The sequence below is a fragment of the Haliotis rufescens genome, unplaced genomic scaffold (genome assembly GCF_023055435.1).
Source record: "Haliotis rufescens isolate VD_foot unplaced genomic scaffold, xgHalRufe1.0.p SCAF_13, whole genome shotgun sequence".
Classification (NCBI taxonomy): Eukaryota; Metazoa; Mollusca; class Gastropoda; order Lepetellida; family Haliotidae; genus Haliotis; species Haliotis rufescens.
Genome location: NW_025963813.1, coordinates 6,655,507 through 6,681,194, shown reverse-complemented (window position 1 = coordinate 6,681,194; position 25,688 = coordinate 6,655,507). Strand labels below are relative to the sequence as shown.

Sequence of the window (25,688 nt, the reverse complement as noted above, 5' to 3'; positions counted from 1 at the left end):
TGTCTGCCTTTCGTTTCCCGACACACCAATGTCCTTAAGAAAACCCGCAGAGAGATATCTTTCAACCCCTTTTAGGGATGGGGGAAATATACATGAAAAAAGCAACAACTGTTTTGCGGGCTTACTACATTCAAGGAGGAACATGTACATTAGTGCACTGGCACCCTTGAATAACGAAAGACCATTCACTTATCCCTTGAGGGATTTTATCATTCCCCAAAACCTATAAGGTTACAAAAGTAAAAGAGTTGACAGGTGACACCAGAAATAGGCTTCACATATTGTACCCGTGTGGGGAATCGAACCTGTGCCTTCCTTGTGTTCACTGAACGCTGAAACCACTACCCCACTGCCCCTACAATAAGAGATACAAAATTTAAAATAACACGTACAGTACTGACATAAGAAATGTTTATTTCCAAAGCTCTCAGTCACAAAACATACACATCTTGATACAAAAGTAGAACACTTCCTCATGGCTGACAGTTGTCATTGAAACATTATGACACAAATGACACAGTTCCCTTATGAAGTGTTGTCCTAGTTGGATCATATTGGCAGTCATGGACTTATGATAAAAGAATCACATTGAAGTAAAGGAAAGTTTTAGCATATATATAGATAACACTTTAGTAAAATGTGTAAATGCAAAATCTAAAATATGAAAGTAACATTTACTACAGTAAGACAAGACACAAATATCATTTTGCAGCTTTGATAAGGACAAATTTGCTCAATAGATAGAACATTTGTATATACCTAAACAATTAATTGTGATAAAGATTGTTAGACGTTCATTTTCACAACAAACTAAACCAAATTCAGCAAGCTACAGAAATATCGTGCTCAATAGAGCTGAAATAAATTAGAAAAAAAAATCAACAATTTAAATAAAATTTATCTCACCTGAAGGAAAAGTGTATCCTTGCGGTCACAATATTGTAATTTTGTATTACAATGTAACAATGATTTCTAGTTAATATTATCACTCGTATACAAGTCTTTGGTAGTAAAACTCACTGCAGCTGCACGCAAGAATATATCAAGAAGTATATCAAGCTCAAGTCCCCCCTTGGTCTCCCCTGGTATTCATAAAAAGGGAACCATATTATTCTATTGGGCTTTTGTACTACATAAAATTCAGATTTTTACTCTGATACTATTCTCTATGTGTGATGATTGGAGGTCACGTCACGTAAACATTGAGTAAACTACCATTTCGACATCATCTGTTTCTAAAGATTCATTTCTTACCACCTTGATTTGAAATTTTTCATTTGAACAAAAGAGAACCCACAGAACACCAAATATTCCTTCGACAGTACCTTTTGGTGTTGAAGCCATGGTGCCAAGGCAACAGGAAGAATAAGATATCCATAACAATAAAAAGATGCTCTCTTACACAACTACATCTGGAACTTGTCCTTTTACTTCATTTTCTCAGTACAGAAATCAGATATGGTGGTCTGAACGTTTCACTCGCTCGTACCAGCCCCGAAGTCGTTCTTACCAAAAGAGGCCTCATGGAGTTGTCCTCAGGGTGCCGTTGTACAAAGCGATCTTAGCGCTGAGGTGATCGTTACTCTTCACACAGAGAGGTATCTTATTAAGAGTAAAATATCTCAACTTGAAGGGGTTGTCTGATCAGCATAGGTAAAATTACATAAATACCACTAAAAACGCCCATAGTAAGCAAAAGATATCCATGGTAAGTCAGCGTCTCTAAAAAATGAACATCACAAACGTTCGACAAAATCTATCAACGCATGACACATTTGCGCTCATACAGTCTTGCCTAGTCTATATCATTAACAAATTCATCTACATAAAAGACTAACACTCCTATGTAACAATCCATATACAAAGATTGTGACAACACAAATCGTTTCAAGGTTTGAGAGTTTTAAAATTGCAGGTAATGTTAGCTTGTAAAATGGCCATGAATTTGGATGAATACAAGATGGCTGAGGCTGTGAAAGGCCAAACATTGAACACAGTTTGCAAAACCAGTTACAGAGTGTGATTATGCATTTTGATGATGGATCGATTAACTCATCGATCCATAAATATTGATTTGAATGAACTGCCTTTGTGTTAATTCAAATGTTCCCAAAGCATGAAGATGGTTTGTTTCTCAAAAGGAAAGACCTGTGTATATATGCGTGTACTATAATGCCATCAAGGATATGTTGATAATGTTGAGAAGTATTACTTGCGAAACAAATGCAGATTTTGGAACACATGAACATTTCTTATGCATTGATGCTCTAATAAAAAGTCAATGATAACAAATGGTAACCATGGTAACAGTGGTGCTGGAGTTCATTTCAAACAGGTGTCTATTGAAATCGACATGCCATCGCCTTTCAGCCACCACGTTCACTCACTGCCAATATGAATGATGCATATCTACATAGCAGGGACTGATGACATATACACAGCATTTGATTGACATGTCAAAATTGAAATAAACAGTTTCTGTGTAGTGATTTATTAGTGATAATAACATTATCTACAAGCCGTTAACAGATACCATTATTATATTCATCTATTATCAATTGCTGCCGTTAAACCAATGTACGAGAATTATTCATTTTACAAACAGAACAGACATCAATGAGTTAAATATACATTCTGATAATGTATGAAAATGGCACTTCACCTGTTGAACCAATGGAACTAAAATGTAAATGATTATAGGTACATTTGATCAATAACTTTGTTTCAGAAATGAATCATTTGTTGGTTGGTTTATGTAAAATGATCCATTCCAAGACCTGTCCAAAACATCTATCAATTGTTAAGAAATCTCATTATTTATCATTGCGATAAATAAGAATTTGCACTTTTGAATGATCAAAATATGCTTAAACAAAGACAAACATTCTTCATCTATTCAGGTTAACATCTAAATTGGCTGCTCTGTTAATAAAATGATTCACATGTCTCTCTCTCTCTCTTTCGCTCTCTTCAGTCTGATGAAAATGAAAACTGGGATTGATGTCTTGCGAAATGAACTTTACTTCTCACTCATTCTTCTCTTCCTCCTCCTCTTCTTCCTCCTCCTCATCTTTGCTTTCCTTGTCTTCTTCTTCTTCCTCCTCCTCCTTCTTGCTCTTTCTTGACCTGTTTAGAAATTCCTTTCCATCCTTCGCGGTCTTCTGCATCGTACCTGCTCGTTTCACTGGTGGTTTTGCTGGTGGAGCGGCCCCTCGTGCACGTGACCTTGTCCTTCGACCCCCACTGAGGTCATCATCACCTAACAACGATTTTGCTGCAAAACAAATTGCGACACTGAAGAAAATGAATTTTGTCATCAATTATATTATTCACTATTATTATTCTCTACAGGAAACATAAGAAAATCCTACTGCAAGTTGTAATGTCGTAGGATGTGCGTGTATTCATCCTCTAAATCTCCACGGCTCATATTTCAGTAAACACACATTGACCCATGGATCCATTCCCCTGGTTCCGGGATCTCAAATTATCTGCCCTTGATTCCAATTAACACTTTGCTGACCAATCAAACACTGAGTTAAGGCTTTAACTATATTGGCAAGTGTTTGCACTCTTAAATTTCTGAATTTCTGTTGGATTTGTAACTTAATATCTGGGCCAGAATTTTTTATTTCTTACTGGACCAGTGGGCTTGTGTGTAGATAAGACATTTGTCAAACCCTGCAGTGATTGACATCATGAGCATCGATTGGGACACAATGACATGTATCAACCAAGTCAGCAAACCTGACCACGTTCGTCGCCTTTTATGACAAGCATGGGTTTCTGAAGATCTATTCTACCCTGGATCTTCGTGGGTCGACAGACATGATATCTAAACCTCTGCTTTACCTTCCAATCAATGAATTAAAATCCTTTTTGGCCAGAAATGTCTGTCGATCACTGACCCAAAACAAAAACTGCTACATGTGGTCAGAGATTGCATTTGTATTTTTGTCATCTAGCGTTTGACAAAGTTTGTTGTGGAAATATTTTGTGTATATATATATCTTTTGAGAACACTGGGCTGCTTGACAAACTGCTTGACAAACCTTCTTGCATCGTCTTCGCCATTGTTCCTTCTCTCTTGGGTGTTGATCGCCCTTTCCGTGCTTTGGTCTCTTGTCTTGTATCACCAAGTTTTTCATTGTTTAGCAAATCTTTACCCTCCTGACAAGAAAAATCAAAAAATTAATAACCTAAATAAGGGATAAACTTAGCAAAAACACAATAATTTTCACAAGATCAAAGTATTTTACAACATAATGTTACTAAGCCGTAGAATCTTTATGATTGCACAAGGCAGAATGATAAGGTTTGAAAACTATGCTAACGCTGAGTCAGGTATAGTATATAGTTGGGGAGACGATTTTCACTATTGTAATTGTATTAAACAAACTTTAAGGATTGTTAATCATATTAACCAATGTAATAGAAAGGATGAAAGTACTGCTGCCAAAGTCAAAATCATCGGTTTTCGTCCCTGTCACTACTAAAATCGAGGGGAAGTAACTCCAATCTGACATTGTAATTAACAAACAGCAAGTTTAGAAATTTAATGAGATGTCTCATGAATAATTGATGTTTTATTATTGCGACAATTGAAACTATTGACTCCTATGCACACAATCAACAATGCCATCAGCGTTTTAATAGTCATTTTTTAATATCCAAGATGTAAAGGATTTAGTTTTGGAAAGATTGGTTGGTTGGTTTGTTGTTTAACGCCACACTCAGCAATATTCCAACTATATGACGGCGGTCTGTAAATAATCAAGTCTCGACCAGACAATCCAGTGATCAATATCATGAGCATCGATCCACACAATTGGGATCAATGACATGCATCAAACAGAGTTTTGGAAAGTCATTTCCATCGCCTTATCTCATTTGTATTTCATTTCCCTTATCTTCAGCTGCATAAAACATTTTTCTGATGGATATATTTCTCAAAAGTGAGGAGGGAGGAACAAAACCATTTAACTCTGCTCTTAATACAACGTTTATTGACAATAGTCTGCTCCACATGTGTTAATTAAAAAATATTTCTTTTGATGGCACCATTGCCCAAAGAATGTTTCCTTTTCTCTTATATATAATAATGACATCCAGTCTAGGATTACAAAATGGCAGAAACTCAAGGTTCTACCACACTAAATCAGAACCAGTTGGGACAGTGCGGTTTTCGTAGGGAGATCGATGATATCTGCAGGCAGTGATTGGATGATATTGTGTAAGATTTTATGTCTTTTAAATGTACATCAATCCAGTTATTAAAAATGACCATGTTTTTCTTTATTTAGTACTGTCTTTTTCAAAATGATGACTTATGCTGAATGTGACCAGGAATATTTTCAATAAGGTGACATTTGGTGCGGAACTGGGGGTGGTGAGTTTAGCTTCCTGTACTCGGAAAAGAAGCTGACTAAGCTGGTCACTTTTTTTTTTTTTTTTTTTGCTGCTCTGAGGACAAACTGTGCACACATGTACAGGTAATAGTTGTTTAATGCTTAATTATTTAAAAAAATATATAATGTTACTATAGAAGTCTATGGGAAAACATTGGGTTGTGTGTTACCTCAAAGAACTACCATCAAGGGAGATAATACGCCAATTACCTCCCCTGTTGTTTTTTTGGATGATTAACCCAGTTAGAGCCTGAATATGCCTACCTTAGCTGTGACAGCCATTGTTCCTTCCTTTGACATTTTAGGTTTCTTTGGTGATGGCTCTTCAGATGTTTCACTCTGGATCTCTTCAATTTTCTTCTGCTGGCTTCGAGTTAGAGCATCTGCATCAACGGTTCCTCCAGCTGCCTCCAGAAACTGCTCACCCTCCTGTAAGAGAACATTTTAGAATGACAGCTGATACACAACTTGCATTACATAAGCTGCCCAGTCATCCCCAAATAAATGAAACTGTTAGTATTAGGCCATTATTTCTCTCTTTGTTGGATCATGACCCTATTTTCTTCAAAAACAAGAATCCAAACATACAATTATATTGCCCCAGGTGACTTCATGTCATACATGCAATAGATTTTACTACCTGATGCTACCTGGAAAACCACTGTAGGTTTCAATGGGGAATTTTTTAGCCGTGCAGTGTTAAAACAAATTGAGATATGTGCAGAAACCATCTGACGATGTATACACTGAACCTTAATTAATCTTTATTCAAACATATGAATGTAAAACATAATGCATGCAGTCAGAAAGTAATGTAACTATGGAGTCTTATTGTTATTGTCATTACACATTATATCATGTGACATCCGACTCATCCCTTGTGCCTTCCCAGCCTTATTTCACTTGTTCTGCTCGAGACAGACAATTTGTTACCAGTGTTTACATCTTCTGTCACTTACAGTTTGTTTACTAGCATGAACTTTATAAGGCGTCAGTCGACTGGGATGGGCCACTCATTACCTGTGCCAGTTTTTAACTTCAACCCTGAATGCCTGCCCTAAGCCCACCCCACCCTCCACCGACATACCTTTGCTGTAACTGCCATAGTGCTATCTCGGGGAAGCCCAGATTTGTTGGAGCCGGATGCTGCGTCTTCTTCTGGTTTCAGTCCCTGAAGCTTGAGCAGTTTGTCGTGTCCAGCTGACTCAAGGTAATCAATACCCTCCTGAAAAGTACAAATATTATTCATAGAAAAAACTGATAATTTCTTGCACAAATATGTTTGGATTCATCTAGACATGCTAAGAGGCTGATATTTGATATCTGCAGCCAATGTCAGTACAAATGACCAAATTGCAATTACTGCTAGACATCCCATGTCCTTGCCTTTCAACACCCATTTCACAAATAGCAAAAAATATGAGTATTTTTGTAAAAGGGGTAAAAAGACAAAACATGAGCAGTGCTTGCTGATACCCCCAACATAAGTTCAAAACATGAAAAAGCAGTATTTCACTAGACAATCCACTTATTGAAATCAAACTTTACACCTCACATCTCCTATTGGTGTAGAAACTGTACCCCAAATTTGAAAAGAATCCATAGAGTAGTTAAAGGTCACACAAATGTTTCAGTAAAATAATCCAAGTAAAAAGAAAAGAAAAAAAAGCTGTATTGTTTCAGAAAATCATAATATGGAAATCAAACTTCGCACTGCACCTCTCCTATAGGTATAAAAAGTGCTCACCGAATTTGAAAATAACCTATGAAGTAGTTTTCAAGTTGTAGATTGCACAAAAGAATGTCCTTGGCATTATGGACTAAATTTGACCTGTTTGGTCGGGGCTTTGATAAAGAGGTACAGAGAGGCTTTAATGTTTAGTTCATTAGATTGAATTTAATTTTGGATTTAAGAAAATAAGAACTTTGAACTATAATCTCAATATTGAAAAAAAAATTAATAAAAATTCCCTAGATAAATCCCTGATATACAAGAAACGTCTCCTCAGTGTTTTTCTGAAATGACATATTTATAAAAGAATGAAACTATTTTGTGGTGACTTCTTTATAAACAATAAGTATCATTCATATTTCACAACAAAGCCAAAAGAAAAATCTGTTCGCACTTCAAATCACAATGCCAAGTGTTTTTCATACACAAGGCTAGCTAAGCACAAAAGTGCTGATTCAGCTTTGCAAAAGCAAAACAGTATTCCACTCACATTTCGAACACATTAATTTGGTTCACAACAAAACAGAAAACTGCATCAAACCTGCTTTAACAACCAGTTATCCAAAAAGTACTTCCCAGTTGAAATGCCGACGAAATGTATCAATTCATTCAAGTTCTGATGGGCGACGCTTCTTCACCAAGGGCAAAAAAGTTTCTCTAATGTAAAAATAGCCCATAATGCACCATGGTCTATTGTAGAAGCTGAGCCACACCCCTAAGACAACAAACCATGGGCCAGGAAAGCTCTGCCCTTCCCTAGCGCATCTGGTATAAAATTTGCTCTAATCTTAATGTACACAAAACCTTTAAAAAAGCCAACCGGACCCTTGGTACAAACATCACAGAATACACTACCTCAAAGTGGTAATTGGATTTGGGTGAATAAATTACTGACAACAGGAATTGGGTTAATGGGGTGTTTTACTCCACTTTCATATGTAGTAACTTTCTGACAAGTCACAGTACGGTATATGGTACTGTTCAAAATATTTGTACCAAAAATGCATTTTGTGCCAAAGCTTGGAGTTATTAATGACTTATTGACGATAGGCATCATGTTAGACTTGAAAGAAAAATAGCTTCAGAATACTCATAATCTTGTAGATTAGTGAAACAAAACAAGCGAGTATCTCACAACAGGAATTTCAGATTTCTAGACGAGTAAATAATTGTTTTAAGTTTCTAAGAACCCACAAATGGTTGACACTGAAAGTCTGCGACAACAAATACATGACTTGCTAACCAAGTTAAGCACAAAAGTGTCACTGCATCTTTCCCTTGTCAAATGCTTCTAAATGTCAAGTTACCAAATTTTAGCAATTAAAGACTTACAAATAACTATTATAGCTTAATCCTCCACACATATTTGATAAGACCTGAGATAACTAGGGTAGAAAACAATATTTTTCTCAATCTGAGTGACTGAAAAAAAACCTTGGCATGTTTTACATCTCACTGATTAATGTTCATAGTGCTTCATGTTTTCAAGACACTTAAAGCCATTGTACTCATATTTGTTCTGGAACTTCAGTAGGAACAGTTCCTTTTCATATGCTAAAGAGAACATCAAGTTTATTAAACCTAAGTCTGTACTATATCTAAATCTTAATCAAAAATACAAATCACCTAAATCACCACATCCAGATTTGAGTGGTATTCTTCAGACTTTAGACACACAATCAACATCTATGCTTTCAAAATGACACCTGATATGGTAACAGATCCTTATTCAAACGAACGAAACCATCTGACACGATATAATAACGTCGTCTTGCTATATATGTAATTACTTTAGAAAATTGTACGAAATTTCTGGATTGGTGATCACTGTGGTTTCAAATAGAGGAATGTTGGCATGGGAGTTGACAGTGTATACGAGTATGTCCATTTGTTTAAACAGTGATTGCACAATACTTTCAAGCAACATTTCGAATACAGCGCTCTTCCTTTATAATACACAACCGGGCAAGATTGTACATGACCAGCAAACATGACCTTGCACATATAAGACGCCATATTGGAATTTTGACAACTTGCAAATTCGTCCATGCAAAATTATCCTTAGGAATGAAAACTAAGAAACAAAACTTCGCAGTAATAAAGATTATTTATTCAAGAATCCTAATATTGCCAATTCATCTCTTAGTTTTCGGTATTTGGTGGCCAAATGCGGGTATGTAGGTCACCCCTGCATTTCTCAAACATGTCGAAATCTATGGCGTCTCAAGGAACAAAAGCACCTGATTTTGGACGCCGATTTTGGGACAATCCCGGTCGAAATCTTTAACCCACCTTTGCAGTCACTTGCATTGTTCCATCACGAGCAAGCGAGGGCTTTGCGTCGGTCATTTTGAGATGTCTTTTTGCAAAAAACAGATGCCGAATACAGGACGAAATATGCTCGATTTCCACGAGGAGAGCCGCAACCAAGTCAGGAAGGCGTGGTCACGTGTCAGGCAACCGGCTTCTTGATTGGTCAGCATGATCGAGAGCAACCCGGAAGCGGGAATGTAAAAACACAAACCGACTACGATATTCAACATCACTCAGCAAATTCGAAAATTTAGAATAAAATACCATTATCTGAACAACACCATGTATGGGAATTTTTCTACTGATGAATTCGGAAGGCATATCAACAAAAATTGTGCTCTTTAAGCGCGATTTTCACAGAAATTATTCGTATCAAAGCCAATGTTTTGCTTTGTAAAGTTGCACTGGGTTTCACTCTCTCTTCTGTATTTGTTGTCATGTTCACAGTAACATGTTTGTTTCGTGCAAAATTGACATATTCGTTGTTCTAAGAATATTTTTAATAACATATGTATTTCATACTATCAATTTTTATGCAAAGTGATATTTGTTTTCTTTGTATAATTTCGAAATAATCTCTAAATATGTATTTATAAAAAGGTTTTCATTTAACTCAAATTCTATCAGTGAATTTGTTTTAGGAATATGTAATCTATTGATCATGAATAATGCTGCATATACACGTAACGTATATCTTGCAAATTATTACAATCCAATTACAATAAAGTACGTTTATAACGAACACGCTTATAACGAACTAACGGATATAACGAACTGATTTTTTTGTCCCGACTATTTGCTATTGTTATACTGTATATATGCTTATAACGAACTACGGTTATAACAAACTAAAGTTAGTGGTCCTTTTGAGTTCGTTATAACCGTAGTTTACTGTATGTCATCTTCATCTTAGTTTACACTGATACCTCAATTTTATCTTCATTCGATGGAATAGTCTCTTTGATGTGACATCAAATATCAGAGATGATCGATATTAAATTACAATTAATTTCAAATATATGGAATAAAGTGTATTATACGCGTACAATAGACAAAAGTAATGGACCGAATACAAGGAAGGATGGGGGAGGAGAGAAAAGAAGTGTTCCTCTCTCGCCCCCATCCCCCGCCCCCATCCTCTTTATGTGAAGTTTCAGACACTACATACATAAACATACATAGATGACAACACAGTAGCCTAAACGAGTCGCCCCAAAATAGTAGCACTGCCATACAACACCTAATAATATAGGGTACTAAGCCCATACCCTACTCAAACACAGTATATTGACTCCGAGCCGACCAGTCCTTCTTTTAGCCCCCTTCATGTCGAGCTCCAGGCAGAGTAACAACAAGTACTATCTCTTAACGTCTTTTGGTATGACATGTAACCTCCAGCTCTCCGAAACGTCAGGTTTTACTCTTCTTGTCGCTTTTCTAAAACACATTTTATGCATTATTAATTACTGATATTCAACCTTCTTTGGCCACACACAAAGTAACTTGAACATCATGCATTTATCAATAAAATAACAACTGCCATTTTGGTAGGTAGGTGAATATATGATGGAGAGGATTTAACTTGATGAGCACGGAAGAATCTTGTTCCTGAAAGAAAAGCATTATGAAGACCATGTTTGTTTGTTTGTTTGTATCAGTTACATCATTATACAGAAGTGCATCATTGTATATTAATATAAAAAACGATCGTTTCTTGCAGGCCCATGGGACGTAACTATACACCGTGAATTGCGGCGCTTTAGACGAACGTTGCAGTGCAAGAAGATTAAGCCGACATTTGAAAAGGAAGCATTAAAACAAATCCTACTTAAGGTTCATTCACTGGCAATCCCTGTAAGCTGGAAACACGTCTTTGGAATATAATCATTATTACCATGGAAACCTATAGAAAAAAGTTCAGATTAACACATGCACTGTATAAACATCGTTTTGTGGGACAATGGACCTGGCTGTTTGGCTTATATTCTCCCTTGAAGTTAGGCATTTGACACTGTTTGTTTGTTGTTTAACGCCGCATTCAGCAATATTTTAGCTATATGACGGCGGTCTGTAAATAATCAAGTCTGGACAGATAATCCAGTGATTGACACCATGAGCATCGATCCACGCAATTATGATACGATGAATGCATCAACCAAGTCAGCGAACCTGAACCAGTCGACTTTTACAAGTATTGTCGCCTTGTACGGCAAGCATGGGTTGCTGAAGATATATTCTACCGCGGATCTTCACGGGTAGCATTTTATACATCTTATAGTATTTAATTAATGTGTTCGTATGACTTGTTTGAATGTTGGACGACTTTTGGCGTAAACGCTTAAGCTGTCTTAGAGTAGAATTTGTAGCTTGCGTGAAAGTGAACTTGCTGTTTCTTATAACGCATCACGTAAAACAATAAACAAACGGTAATAGGGTACTGCTTCATGTACTGAGCAGTCATTTCTTGTAATGGATGTCAATTGTCAGAGAGATGCCCAGCGTCGCGTCAATTATCATGCATATTGCAATACGAACCAGTGAGAGAGATGGTTTGTATTTCATGGAGAGTGTGGGGTTTGCAATGGTAAAAAACATTGACAGAATATGTAGATATATAACATGTAACTTATTCACGAAACAGAGTATTATGGATAACAACTTTAACATAATTACACATACACAACATCCTAGGACTACTTCTTGGTCATTCATCAGGCGACATCTTCCCGAGGCAAGGGAGTTAACTGACTATAAAAGTCCAGTTTCCCCCATTGCCGAATAAGGCTGAAATTTCCAGGCTCGATCGTAGCGCCATCAGTGGCCATTACGAGTTATAGCCCTTCTATGTACCTTCTATTGACCAATCAGATTCCATCTCTCATGTCACTTGCATTAGCTTCAAACAAAATGACGGCACCCAGTCAAGACGGATCTGCACGATAATCAAGGTCTTTATTGTAATAAAACGGGTCTTACCCCACGAAGTGCATCAAATCACGTGAGCACCTCGGTTAAAAGCATGAAAGAATTTGCAAAATATCTGTCGACGCCCAGTTGGCGGTACACATGTATCCTGCTGTCGACCGAAATCTGCACGTTGAAATCAATGTTGTTTACGAACCGGATGTCTACTTCGTTACGCTATTTTGATTGGACTATGCATAGACTCGTTAGTCCATCCAAAATGTCACTCCATAATTGAAGCCTAATTCGGCAAGGGTGGAAACTGGACTTTTATACATGTAGTCAGTTAACTCTCCTGCCTCGGGAAGATGTCAGGCGAAGGGACAAGGAGGAACCCCGAAACGTTGTGTATGTAGATTATAAAGTTGTTATCCATAAACTTCTTTGACGTGATTGCAGCCAACGTCTGTAAAGACTTCTGCCTATAAAATCTCTCATTTAAATTATGGTGGACAATGTAAACGGAGAGACATTCAGCATCTCGCTATTTACAGGTGAGGTAAAATGGGGTTTAACGTCGCGTTCAAGATTATTGCACTTATAGAGCACTTATATACGTGTGTGTGTGTGTGTGTGTGTGTGTGTGTGTGTGTGTGTGTGTGTGTGTGTGTGTGTGTGTGTGTGTGTGTGTGTGTGTGTGTGTGTGAGTGTATGATTTTACTAGTCCTTACTAATGCCGAATTTATAGTGCTAGCCCACTGAGATACTATGCTGCAGTTTGACATGACTACCCTACTCCGCCACAGTATACTGACTCCGAGCCGACCAGTCCTTGTTTAAGCCCCTTAATGCCGAGCGCCAGACAGGGTAACAACAACTACCATATATTAACGTCTTTTGGTATGTTCTGAGGATCGAACCCCGGACCTTCCTCTCTCCGGGCGGACGCTCTACCACTAGACCACGGAGGCGGTCCGCTGTTTACAGACGGACTAGCTTATCAACAAGTCTGTACCTTGTTCAGTGTTATTATAAGCATGTGAGGGTGATTTCGTCCTACTTTGTAACCACATCACCAGTACATATCATGATGTCTGGCCATACATTGTAATCTAATTCATGTTCAAATTGTTCAAATATACCCCAAAAACTATCACTATTGGCTTCTGTTGATATTTTAAAATAATATCAAGAAGTAAACGATTTATAAAAAAATAGTTCATTCCGACAATAAAACATGTTTTAGTACATATCGTTAGCAGCTGTTCCACACATGCATTCTTTTGATTATATTGACATTACACTTAAGCCAAATACCCCACGTGTAGATCCGGGATAGAATTGGTCTTCAAAAACCCATGCTTGTCGTAAGCAGCGACTAACGGGGTCGGGTGGCCAGAAACGTATCCCAATTGCATAGATCGGTACTCACGTCAATCACTGGATTTTATTTACAGATTGCTGTCATATAGTTAGAATATTGTTGAGCTCGGCGTTAACAACAAACAACAAACCAAAACACTAAACCCAACAAGTCCAGCTATTCTGATTCATTAACAGCAAACTTAGATTACCTCCATTCTCACATCTACATCTTATTGTTTTTTTTTATAGATTTCTGCAGAGAGAGATAATCTGCCCAGAAGAGCAGTGTCAATTCACATTTTCCTTGCATATGTAACTTATACTTTATACTCTGCAACCACAGCTGTTTTTATATGAATATACAATGATGCACTTCTGTATAATGATGTAACTGATATTTGAAGGTAGAAATCGCAATGTGCTGAAAACAGGCGAATTCCTGCCCAGTTATTCTTCGTAATAAGTGATGCTTTGTTATCTGTCTATGTCGAGTAAAACATACATTTACATTTCATATTTTACCAAGAAGTATAAGAGTTTGTTGGTCAATGTAACGTCTCAAGGATATACACGAATTGTATCTCTATTTCTGTAGGTTTCCGCTTATTAAAACTGCGAAGGTTTTTACAAACCGGATTTCCATATTGTATTGTTACTCGGGATTGTTTTCTCAATCTACTATGTCCGTAACAACCACACGGTGATACCATTCTCTGCCAAACGCGCACATGCTGTGGGATAATTCAGTCGACCAAAGTATACTACGTCAAACAAGTATAGGAACACCCAATATTTCCATCATATTTTAATGACTACAAAGACAAGCAGAACACATTGGGTATTTTCAGATACTGTGGCATTTAATGCACGAATCCTTCTGATCAGACACGGGTAAACAAATCTTATAAATCCCGTATGTTAAATGGAAAGTATGAGGGGTTCATTTTGAAAAGTCACACGCCATTAGACACAGTCAGTAATGGGTGTGGCCACCCGGTCCCTGACACACTCTGCACATCGATCTCTCATTGACCTGACAAGTGTCAGTAATGGCGCATTGGCTGCCATTCTTCGTGAAGGAATCAGACGAGCTGTTGCAGGTTTGCGGACGGAGGATGAAATCCCGAACAAGTCGTCCCAAAATGACACAAACATGTTCAATTGGGGCGAGATCAGGGGAATATGCTGGCCACTGCCTTTTGTGAACGCCCCTCTGAGTGAGAAAGTCGGTGACAACACGTGCACGATGTGGCCTGGCATTATCATCCTGAAAAATGGCACCAGGTCCAATGTCGTTGTGAGACGGATTCACAAGGGGTCCAACAACCTCATCCCTGTGTCGGATACCAGATTGCCATGGATATGATAAAGGGGATGGGTCCTGTGATGCACACACACACACACCATGAGTGGCCCTCCTTCAAACTTGTCACGTTCACAGACCGTCGCATCATGGAAACGTTCACCTCGCCTTCTGAACTGAACGCACGGAAACGGCCATCTTGATACCAGAGACGGGCTCGAATTGCCTGTCCACTGACGTTATCATGTGTGGCATGTGTCAGTTACAGTCGAAGTGCACGTGTCAGTTACAGGCGGTGGTGAATCTCTGACGTAAGGCCGTCACAACGATGTAACGATCATCAGCCCTTGACGTTGTGGGTCTGCCTGACCGTGGTCGGCCCTGTATTCTTTCTGTCGCCCGAAAACGTTCCCATAGACCACGAAGCACAGACAGTGACCTCTCTCATGGCTACACCACCCTGAAGCCAAGCAATCACCCGTCAACGATCAACAGCACTTAGGGGTCTGCCACTATGATGTCTCCAAAACTGAACATCGACAAATTTCTCTTGCCTCAGCTTTTAAACCCATGTGTGCAGTGCCGCACAAGAATCACGTAGCACGTGGATGGTTTTGTTTAGGTGGCATACACCATCATGTGACAATGGACACGTTTGCATTCTATAACATTTCCACATGTGTTCTGTCATTTTAACTGTCGCCAAAACGCAACGAATATGGGTTCCTACAGGGTTCCAACCGCATGCCTGCTTAAACACTTGCTACAGGAGACAAAATGGGGGATTGATGTAATTTTTTTCCGATCGCCAATTCACACGTGCCGCTCTGTCTGCTTACCTCATCCCTGCAATGTTCCAAATGCACCACTAATCAGCATAGTTCCCATACTTGTTTGTCGTAGTACACAAACCAAAACCATGATTCACATTTATAAATTTTAGTTGTTTTTTTAAAGAAGCTTTTACAATACTGATGAACACTCCATCATAAACAATTGAGTATTTTGCAAGGAAACCGATTTCCCAATTGTGCAGATGTTCAGGCAATACATAATTTATTTATTATTACGTTCACTCGATGAAGGGACAAGAAGTAGTCGAGACTAACATACAGTTTCCGAAATAGAATTATGAATAAGGTTAAATAATAATAATTTTAGAAGGGACCCTCGATTATTAAGATGCCCTCGAGTATCAAGGAACCCGGAGTCTCTTATTTTCAGGCAAAGATCTGTGATGGGGATAACCACAGTCTGCTGGAACTGACAAGGGGATCAGAGTGGAACGGGGACTAGAGACTAGAAGTATCCCCGAAACGTTTTTACAAACAAAGAGTTGTCCATGAAAAGTTTCATGTCTTCACGCACTTCATGTAATTGTATTTCAGCTGCTATTTGTTGGCATAATTCTTTAGCAACGCTAAGAAGAGATTAAAACTAATTGGGTTGCAGCTGATCAAGGTCATATCATCTGCTAAAAGTATTCCTGGACATCGCCTGTGTTTAGGAACCACTATCAAATAGTGATGATACCATGCGTTCGCGAAAAGGCGAGCGTATCCTGCGGGTGGCACCGTAACAAACACATGCAAAGGCATGTCAATTGTTCATCTGAACAACACAGGAACATATGGCACATGTCAAAATCGGGAATCATTTATGTCATCGATGCGTCAAATTTAGAAATGTCCTCCACGTGTTTACCATACAGCCTTTTGAAAGCTTTTCTATGACCTTGAATGTTGTAACCTTGATCAAACAACTTCATTTTCTATTTGATGGAATTTCACATCATAACAGTATTTACATAACAGTAAAAACGTTTGGATGAATGTTGGAAAGGTTTTACGGAGATGTTTAAACCGTTGAAAAGAAGACAGTTACACCTTTTGTGTGGAATATCACATGAAGGAAAATGCACGCAGATACTGGAATAAGACAGTGCTTCGTTTTCTGAAAAGATGACATTTCTTCTAATGGATGGATGAACGCAATTGTTGTCAATCATCATGCATGTGACAATACGCCAGACTCCTTCACCCGATAATAATTCAAGGGATCAGTCATAGTTCCTGACTCCACAGCCAGAAAGGTCAGCGTGATACAACTGAGTTATATTAGCTAATAGATGACGTGAAACTCATGCTGTCATCAATTCTCGAAGTCAAATAGAAAAAAGTGTCTTGTTATTTCACTTTTTAGGCATGGGGTTCATATGTACTTTGAATTTACGTTACTTTAAAAGTACACATGTATTCCATGCTAAAAGAGTGATGCTTGTGCTGTAAGTACTAACCTGATGCTAGCTGGCAATGCAATTTTACCTTATCATGTCAACGAAAGCATTTTTAGGAACGTACATACATATAAAAGGAAAACAAAAAGGTTTGAGTGAGCAATGTGAATGTACATACGTTTCTCTATTTCTTTTCTTTCCTCACTGTCATTTAATTTATTCACTGTAAATAAGAATACATGTAAATCTATGGGAGAGGGCGTTCTAGGTTGGGAGAACTTGTGCCCATTCCTTTTCATGAGAATAAAATATGTTTAAACGAAAAAGTGAAATAATACCAATTTATTGTTTGATGGACATTACTTACAAGTTGACGGATGACAAAAAAGACAGAATTTATGGATAATTAATACTATAGTTTTGGTATGCAAGGTTCAGCTGTTGTTTTCTGCGATTCTATGATTTCAACAACACATGGAAAGACAGCCCAAGATCAAACATATTTTTGTACAATTTGTGTACGGATGACGTGATTGAGACAACAGCCAGTGGCGGCCGGGAACCACGGTAGTCATGGCTTTTGTTCGTCGGGCCCAAGACCCGGTTCGGTGCCCACACGGGTAAATTGTTTTGGTCTCCCCCGTTGTAAGAGTGAGAGAGTGAGTTGGGTTTAACGCCGCTTTTAACAGTATTCCAGTTATATCGCAGCGTGTCAGCTTAATGTGGGAGGAAAGCCCGAAGTGATGCAGGTCTCAGACGTTTACCACTTCTGTGAAACCCACGAGCACGGGTATGGTGCTGACAAACCTAGAAACATAATCGGGGTGAACCAGGATTCGAACCAACAATCATAGGCGTGCCCAAGGGACGCAACTCTGCACAGCGAATCGCGGCGCCTTAGACGACTGGGCCACGCCCCCCCCCCCCCCCCCCCCCCCCCCCCGAGTTGTAAGATGGCTGGAACATTGTTAAAGGCGGCGAACACCGATCTCGCTTGCTCACTCTCAAGAACACAACCTTCCTGTTGGGTGGACGGGTAGCAATGGGTAAAGCATTCGCTCGTCACGCTGAGGACCTGGGTTCGTCAAGTCCAGTCTTAATTATAACTGACGCTCGTACATCCTTCATACATGGCGTTCGCCGTGACTATGTCCACTCATACACGGAGAAGGTGTGATGGACGCGTTTGAAACGACACGATTAAAGAAACCTTTGGCCAAAGTGACAGACATATGTGAACCGTCCCTTCGGGTGGGGGGAGGGGGTGGTGGGGATGGTGATGAGTATAGCCATACTATGGAATTCTATAAGGGACATTGTCGCATTGTCGCGCTTTGTATAGTCTTTTTTATTTTATCAAAAGTGTTGTCCGGCGCCCCATCAGAAATGTGTAAAAAAAGGCGTTAGAATGCACGACAACGCGACACAACGACAACGTCCCTTCTATACGTCCCTTCTATACACTATACACTATACTTCTGTATTTGATAAAAGTGAAATGTGCAAGATTTAGGAAGAGAAAAAGTAGTCTGTACATGTTCGACATTTTCCGTAACCTTTTCACTTCCAGTGGGACAATGAGGGCCCTTCATATCATGCCCCGCCCTTCATGGTTTGTTTGTGTGAGACGGATTATTCTCTGAAGGAAGACAAACAATGTTTGGGGACCCGAGACACATAATGTTTCAGAATATCCAGCAAGTCCAGTGATTCCTTTCCAACCGTTAGTCGTTAGTCAGTATGATTAAACAATAGTGAGTGAGATGGTGTCTGAATTCTCTCAACGTTGTTGGTAGTCGTTAATCGATGCGTTTGAGCAAGAGTGAGAGAGCTAGTTCTTAGATTCTATCAACGTTGTTGACAGTCGTTGGTCCGTACGTTGTAGCCAGAGTGAGAGAGTTAGTTTGGTTTCACACTACTTGTTTCAGTTCGATCATGCATGTCATGTCAGTCTGGGTGTCATGAACTTAGGTCAGACACGTTAAACAATCTGGCTGAAACCTCGAGCGCGAATTCATCTTCGAACCCATGAATTGATCCTGGCATGGAAAGGGACGCAACTAAACTATCGGTACTGACCCACCCGTACCTCTGATGGTCTCATAGTGGATGAACACAACAGTCCAATTGTCAGAATTCCTTAGAGCTTGGGACACCGGGAGATGAACTCCTCAGAACGCTGGGCTCAAGGAGATAAACTCCTCAGAACGCTGGGCTCAAGGAGATAAACTCCTCAGAACGTGGGACTCAAGGAGATGAACTCCTCAGAACGTGGGGCTCAAGGAGATGAACTCCTCAGAACGTGGGGCTCAAGAAGATGAACTCCTCAGAACGTGGGGCTCAAGGAGATAAACTCCTCAGAACGTGGGGCTCAAGGAGATGAACTCCTCAGAACGTGGGGCTCAAGGAGATAAACTCCTCAGAACGCTGGGCTCAAGGAGATAAACTCCTCAGAACGTTGGGCTCAAGGAGATGAACTCCTCAGAACGTTGGGCTCAAGGAGATGAACTCCTCAGAACGCTGGGCTCAAGGAGATGAACTCCTCACAACGTGGGGCTCAAGGAGATGAACTCCTCAGAACGTGGGGCTCAAGGAGATAAACTCCTCAGATCGTGGGGCTCAAGGAGATGATCTCCTCAGAACGCTGGGCTCAAGGAGATGATCTCCTCAGAACGTGGGGCTCAAGGAGATGAACTCTCAGAACGCTGGGCTCAAGGAGATGAACTCCTCAGAACGTGGGGCTCAAGAAGATGAACTCCTCAGAACGTGGGGCTCAAGGAGATGAACTCCTCAGAACGCGGGGACACCTGGAAATAAACTCCTCTAGAACCACATAAAATGTATGAAATATTTTAATAAAAAAATCATATTGAAGACACGTCATCATGGTATGTGTGAAAGTTGACAGATAATGACCGACACAGTTATGGAGGTGGGGTCAAATGTTCAGTATTCGAACAGGTAGTCAATGTGCTATAACACAATAAACTTTAAAGTCACATAACATAATGCGTATGTCCTCTGTTGACATGAAAACCTTACGCTGGACTGGCACAGAAGGCTGGAAGTCCGCGTCATTTCTTAACCCGTGATCCAGAAAAGTCCACAGAGGTTCTTTACTTTTAGTTCTTTATTTGTCGGGAGATTTTGGCGGCCAGCGCAGGACGTTGAAGTGTTTGGGTGTGAGTGAGTTTGATTTTACGCCGCCTTTAGAAATTCCAGCAAAATCACGACAGGGGACACCAGAATTGGGCTTTGAAGTTTTTGGCGTGCAGATGGTAGTAATCCTTGCCGTATGTGGCCTGTTTTTGGAACAGGTTGTTTGGGTTCTGCAAGACGACGGCAACACGTGCCTGGTCGATATGGCGTTGGACTGACGTTGTTTTGACGTCATCACGGATTCCTCCCCACACCATGACGCTACCCCCACCATCAATGTCTATACGCCCATATATCATGCAGTCTCAATTTCCTAGACACTGTCCTTCAGCTGATTGGACGACCAAGGATGGTTGCAGCTGATGGCGTCAACGTCAAGAATATGTTCCTGAGGGGCAAAATCCGAAGGGCTGGTCTGTCGCTTCTAGGCCTGTCCCTGGTACTGCAGTTTTATATTTAACAGCATTTGAAAGAAAGTTTAAAATTCTAATTTCTTTTGCCCGTCACAAACAAATATACCGGGGATATATAAATCTAGAAGCCACTTTTATGTTTAGAACAAATTGGTGCCAGTATTATAGGCATGGAAGTGTAAAATATATTTAGATAATTAAAGGGAAGTTAAATCAATGTCATAGAAATAAGAGGGATATATACCAGATATTATAACAAGAATTAGCACCATCTTCGTCAGAACGGGGGTCGTATAATAGGCATGACATTACAGCAATTATCAACTAATTAAGACACATATGGTAAATACGTAATTGAACAATTAGAGGGGTTAAAACAGTAAGACATAGATAAATGGGAAAACTACACGTCGGAAAATATATTGTTAACTATAATTCCAGAACCAAGTAGTTTTGTATGCGGCATAGAAGTCTAGAACCACTGATATTTGTTAACTATAGTTCCAGGACCAAGTAGTTTTGTATGCGGCATATAAGTCCAGAACCACTGATATTTATTGGTCTTACAGTTCTAGAATTACCAAGCAGTTTGCATGGGGCATGGAAGTACTTGTGAACTATAGTTCCAGGACCTAGTTTGTATGGGGCATATAATTCTAGAACCACTAATATTTGTTGACTATAGTTCTTGAACCCAGTGGTTTGCATGGGGCATGGATGTCTAGAACCCCTGGTATTTCTTGACCGTGCAGCTCTACAACCCAGGACAAGAACCTAATATTGTGTATGGAGCATATACGCCCGGGCCATATGTCTAGAACCAAAACACTTAGTAGAACCCACTGCCATGTATGGAACACATATATTTTAATATTTAATGTGTATATTCACTTCAGAGATTGGTGGAACGTTTTGGGTTCTGGGCCTATAATTCTAGATCAGAAGTAAGAGCTTAAGTGAACACGTCTGGGAACTGCATATACTTTTGTCATCTCGTTGTGCAATACATAAACCTGGGTATTCTACAAGTAACATACAGACCTGGGTATTCCACTTGGAACATATAGGCCTGGCTATTCTGCGTGGAACATAAAAACCAAGGTATATTCTAATTGGAACATACAGACCTAGGTGTTCTGATAGGAACATACAGACCTAAGTGTTCTAATAGAAACATACAGACCTGGGTGTTCTAATAGAAACATAAAGACCTGGGTGTTCTAATAAGAACATACATACCTTGGTGTTCCAATTGGAACATACAGACCAAGGTGTTCTAATAGGAAGATTCAAACCTAGGTGTTCCAATTGGAAAATACAGACCTAGGTGTTCCAGTTGGAACATACAGACCTAGGTGTTCTAATAGGAACATACAGACCTAGGTGTTCTAATAGGAACATACAGACCAAGGTGTTCTAATAGGAACATACAGACCAAGGTGTTCTAATAGGAACATACAGACCTAGGTGTTCTATTTGGAACATACAGACCAAGGTGTTCTAACAGGAACATACAGACCTAGGTGTTCTGATTGGAACATACAGACCAAGGTGTTCTAATAGGAACATACAGACCTAGGTGTTCTAATTGGAACATACAGACCAAGGTGTTCTAATAGGAAGATACAGACCTAGGTGTTATAATTGGAACATACAGACCTAGGTGTTCTAATAGGAACATACAAACCTAGGTGTTCTAACAGGAACATACAAACCTAGGTGTTCCAATTGGAAAATACAGACCTAGGTGTTCTGATTGAAACATACAGACCTAGGTGTTCTAATAGGAACATACAGACCAAGGTGTTCTAATAGGAAGATACAGACCAAGGTGTTCTAATTGGAACATACAGACCAAGGTGTTCTAATAGGAAGATACAGACCTAGGTGTTCTAATTGGAACATACAGACCAAGGTGTTCTAATAGGAAGATACAGACAAAGGTGTTCTAATAGGAACATACAGACCTAGGTGTTCTAATTGGAACATACAGACCTAGGTGTTCTAATAGGAAGATACAGACCAAGGTGTTCTAATAGGAACATACAGACCAAGGTGTTCTAATAGGAACATACACACATAGGTGTTCTAATTGGAACATACAGACCAAGGTGTTCTAATAGGAAGATACAGACCAAGGTGTTCTAATAGGAACATACAGACCAAGGTGTTCTAATTGGAACATACAGACCAAGGTGTTCTAATAGGAACATACAGACCTAGGTGTTCCAGTTGGAACATACAGACCTAGGTTGTCTAATAGGAAGATACAGACCTAGGTGTTCTAATAGGAAGATACAGACCTAGGTTGTCTAATAGGAACATACAGACCTAGGTGTTCTAATTGGAACATACAGACCAAGGTGTTCTAACAGGAAAAAAAAGACCTAGGTGTTCTAATAGGAACATACAGATCTAGATGTTCTAATGGGAACATACAGACCAAGGTGTTCTAATAGGAACATACAGATCTAGATGTTCTAAAGGGAACATACAAACCTGTGTATTCTGCTTGGAAGATATGTACCTGGGTATTATACGTGAATCACATAAACCTGGTTATTCTACCTGGAACGTTTAGGACTGGCTATTATAGGAGACCACAATTACGTTTTGGATATACTACGTGGTTCCATAAGTTGGGCATACAGCTCTGAGATTCAAGGTAGACCATGCAGGTCTGACATTCTGAGTCGATACTCATGGTGTGAAATTCGACTAAAATCATGTAGGTTAAGAATTCTACGAAGCTGTTGTAGGTTTAGAACACTACGTAAATCGCGTAGGTTTTGAATACTACCTAGCTCTTGTAGGTTTAGAATTCTAAAAGATCATGTAGGTTAAGACTTCTACAAAGCTGTTGTAGGTTTAGAACTCTACGTAAATCGCGTAGGTTTTGAATACTACCTAGCTCTTGTAAGTTTAGAATTCTACATAGATCATGTAGGTTAAGAATTCTACAAAGCTGCTGTAGGTTTAGAACTCTACGTAAATCGCGTAGGTTTTGAATACTACCTAGCTCTTGTGAGTTTAGAATTCTACATAGATCATGTAGGTTAAGAATTCTACGAAGCTGTTGTAGGTTTAGAACTCTACGTAAATCGCGTAGGTTTTGAATACTACCTAGCTCTTGTAAGTTTAGAATTCTACATAGATCATGTAGGTTAAGAATTCTACGAAGCTGTTGTAGGTTTAGAATTCTACGTATCTCTTGTAGATTTAGAATACTACGTAGCTCTTGTGGGTTTAGAATTCTTGGTAGATCGTGAAGGTTTAGAATACTACGTAGCTCTTGTAGGTTTAGAATTCTACGTATCTCTTGTAGATTTAGAGTACTACGTAGCTCTTGTAGGTTTAGAATACTACGTAGCTCTTGTGGGTTTAGAATTCTTGGTAGATCGTGAAGGTTTAGAATACTACGTAGCTCTTGTGGGTCTGAGATTCTACTGGCGAAACCCGGGCGGATTGAATAATATAATAAGAAAAACATACATAAATACGTGGAAATTATAAGGACATATACATAATGTTTATTTTAGGGAAAATTATATTCTGACTTAATGCAGAGTAAAGTCTGAAGAAACTTAGTGTAAACAGCTGTCACATCTGGGTTCTGTGTCTAAAATGGTGGGTGGTTATATTGGCAAATTAGTTCATTATTCAAGTTGACAACTGTTTCAGTTAGTGCTCCTGTTACACGTATGGAGTGTGTGAGTGAGTTTTGTGTAAGGCTGTCACAGCATGTGAGCTTAATGTCGGAGGAAAGTCTGAAGGGATGCAGATCTCCTACATTTACCACTTTGGTGAAACCCACGAGCACGGGCACTGTGCTGACACATCTACTAACAGAATGCAATGTGGGACAGCCTCCATGGTCTAGTGGTAGAGCGTCCGCCCGCACCGGTCGCGTCATACCAAGAGACGTTAAAAGATGGTAATTATTGTTGTTGTATTCATGTTAAACTGCGGCATGGTATCTCAGTGGGCTAGCACTGTAAATTAGTCTGGACTAGTACAAGCAGCCACGCACACACACGTGCACCACGTCGATGTATAAGTGCAATAATCTTTGACGCGACGTTAATTCCCATTTCACCTCACCTAACGCAATGTGGAGGAAACCTCGAACTACTGTTTGAAGATCTCATAAGTCCTATTTTGTAACATATGTTAATTTACTAATGTCTACATGCAATGGTCTCCAGCAGGTGGCGTGTGCGTAAGAAACCAGCCTTCACCTGTTAGTGAACACCTAAGGTTTAAATTATGTATCTTCAAATTCAAGGTGCCACTTTTAATGGATTTATATTATTTTTTTTATTGTGAGTGAGTGAGTGTGGTTTTACGCCGCTTATAGCACTATTCCAGCAATATCACGGCGGGGGACACCAGAAATGGGCTTCACACATTGTACCCATATCGGGAATCGAAACCGGCTGTTCGGCATGACGAGCGAACGCTTTAACCACTAGGCTACCCAACCGCCCAATGTTTTGGGTATAAACCGTGTGTATGTGCACAGTCTGCACATTTGAAGACATGTATTTGACATCTTACTCCGTTCTGTACAAAGACAAGATAGAGCAAGTGAGTGAGTGAGTTGGGTTTAACGCCACTTTTAACATTATTCCAGTTATATCGCGGCGTGTCAGCCCGAAGTGATGCAGGTCTCAGACGTTTACCACTTCGGTGAAACCCACAAGCACGGTGCTGAAAAACCTAGAAACATAATCGGGACGAACCGGGATTTGAACTCACAATCATAGGTTTCTGGCGTGCCCAAGGGACGCAACTCTGCACAGCGAATCGCGGCGTCTTAGACGACTGGGCCACCCGTGCCCCCAGATACAGCAAG

At 39.5% G+C, this 25,688-nt stretch overlaps 1 protein-coding gene across 1 annotated transcript; it reads right to left on the bottom strand.

Moving 5' to 3' along the window:
• Positions 1 to 394: 394 nt before the first annotated feature.
• Positions 395 to 9,589, bottom strand: LOC124119762 (nucleolin-like). Its single transcript, XM_046482397.2, has 5 exons — positions 9,433 to 9,589; positions 6,496 to 6,633; positions 5,673 to 5,837; positions 4,053 to 4,170; positions 395 to 3,274 (listed from the first exon to the last, which is right to left on the bottom strand). The coding sequence occupies exons 1-5, from the start codon at positions 9,487 to 9,489 to the stop codon at positions 3,027 to 3,029; spliced, it is 726 nt and encodes a 241-aa protein (XP_046338353.1). The 5' UTR covers positions 9,490 to 9,589; the 3' UTR covers positions 395 to 3,026.
• Positions 9,590 to 25,688: the final 16,099 nt, after the last annotated feature.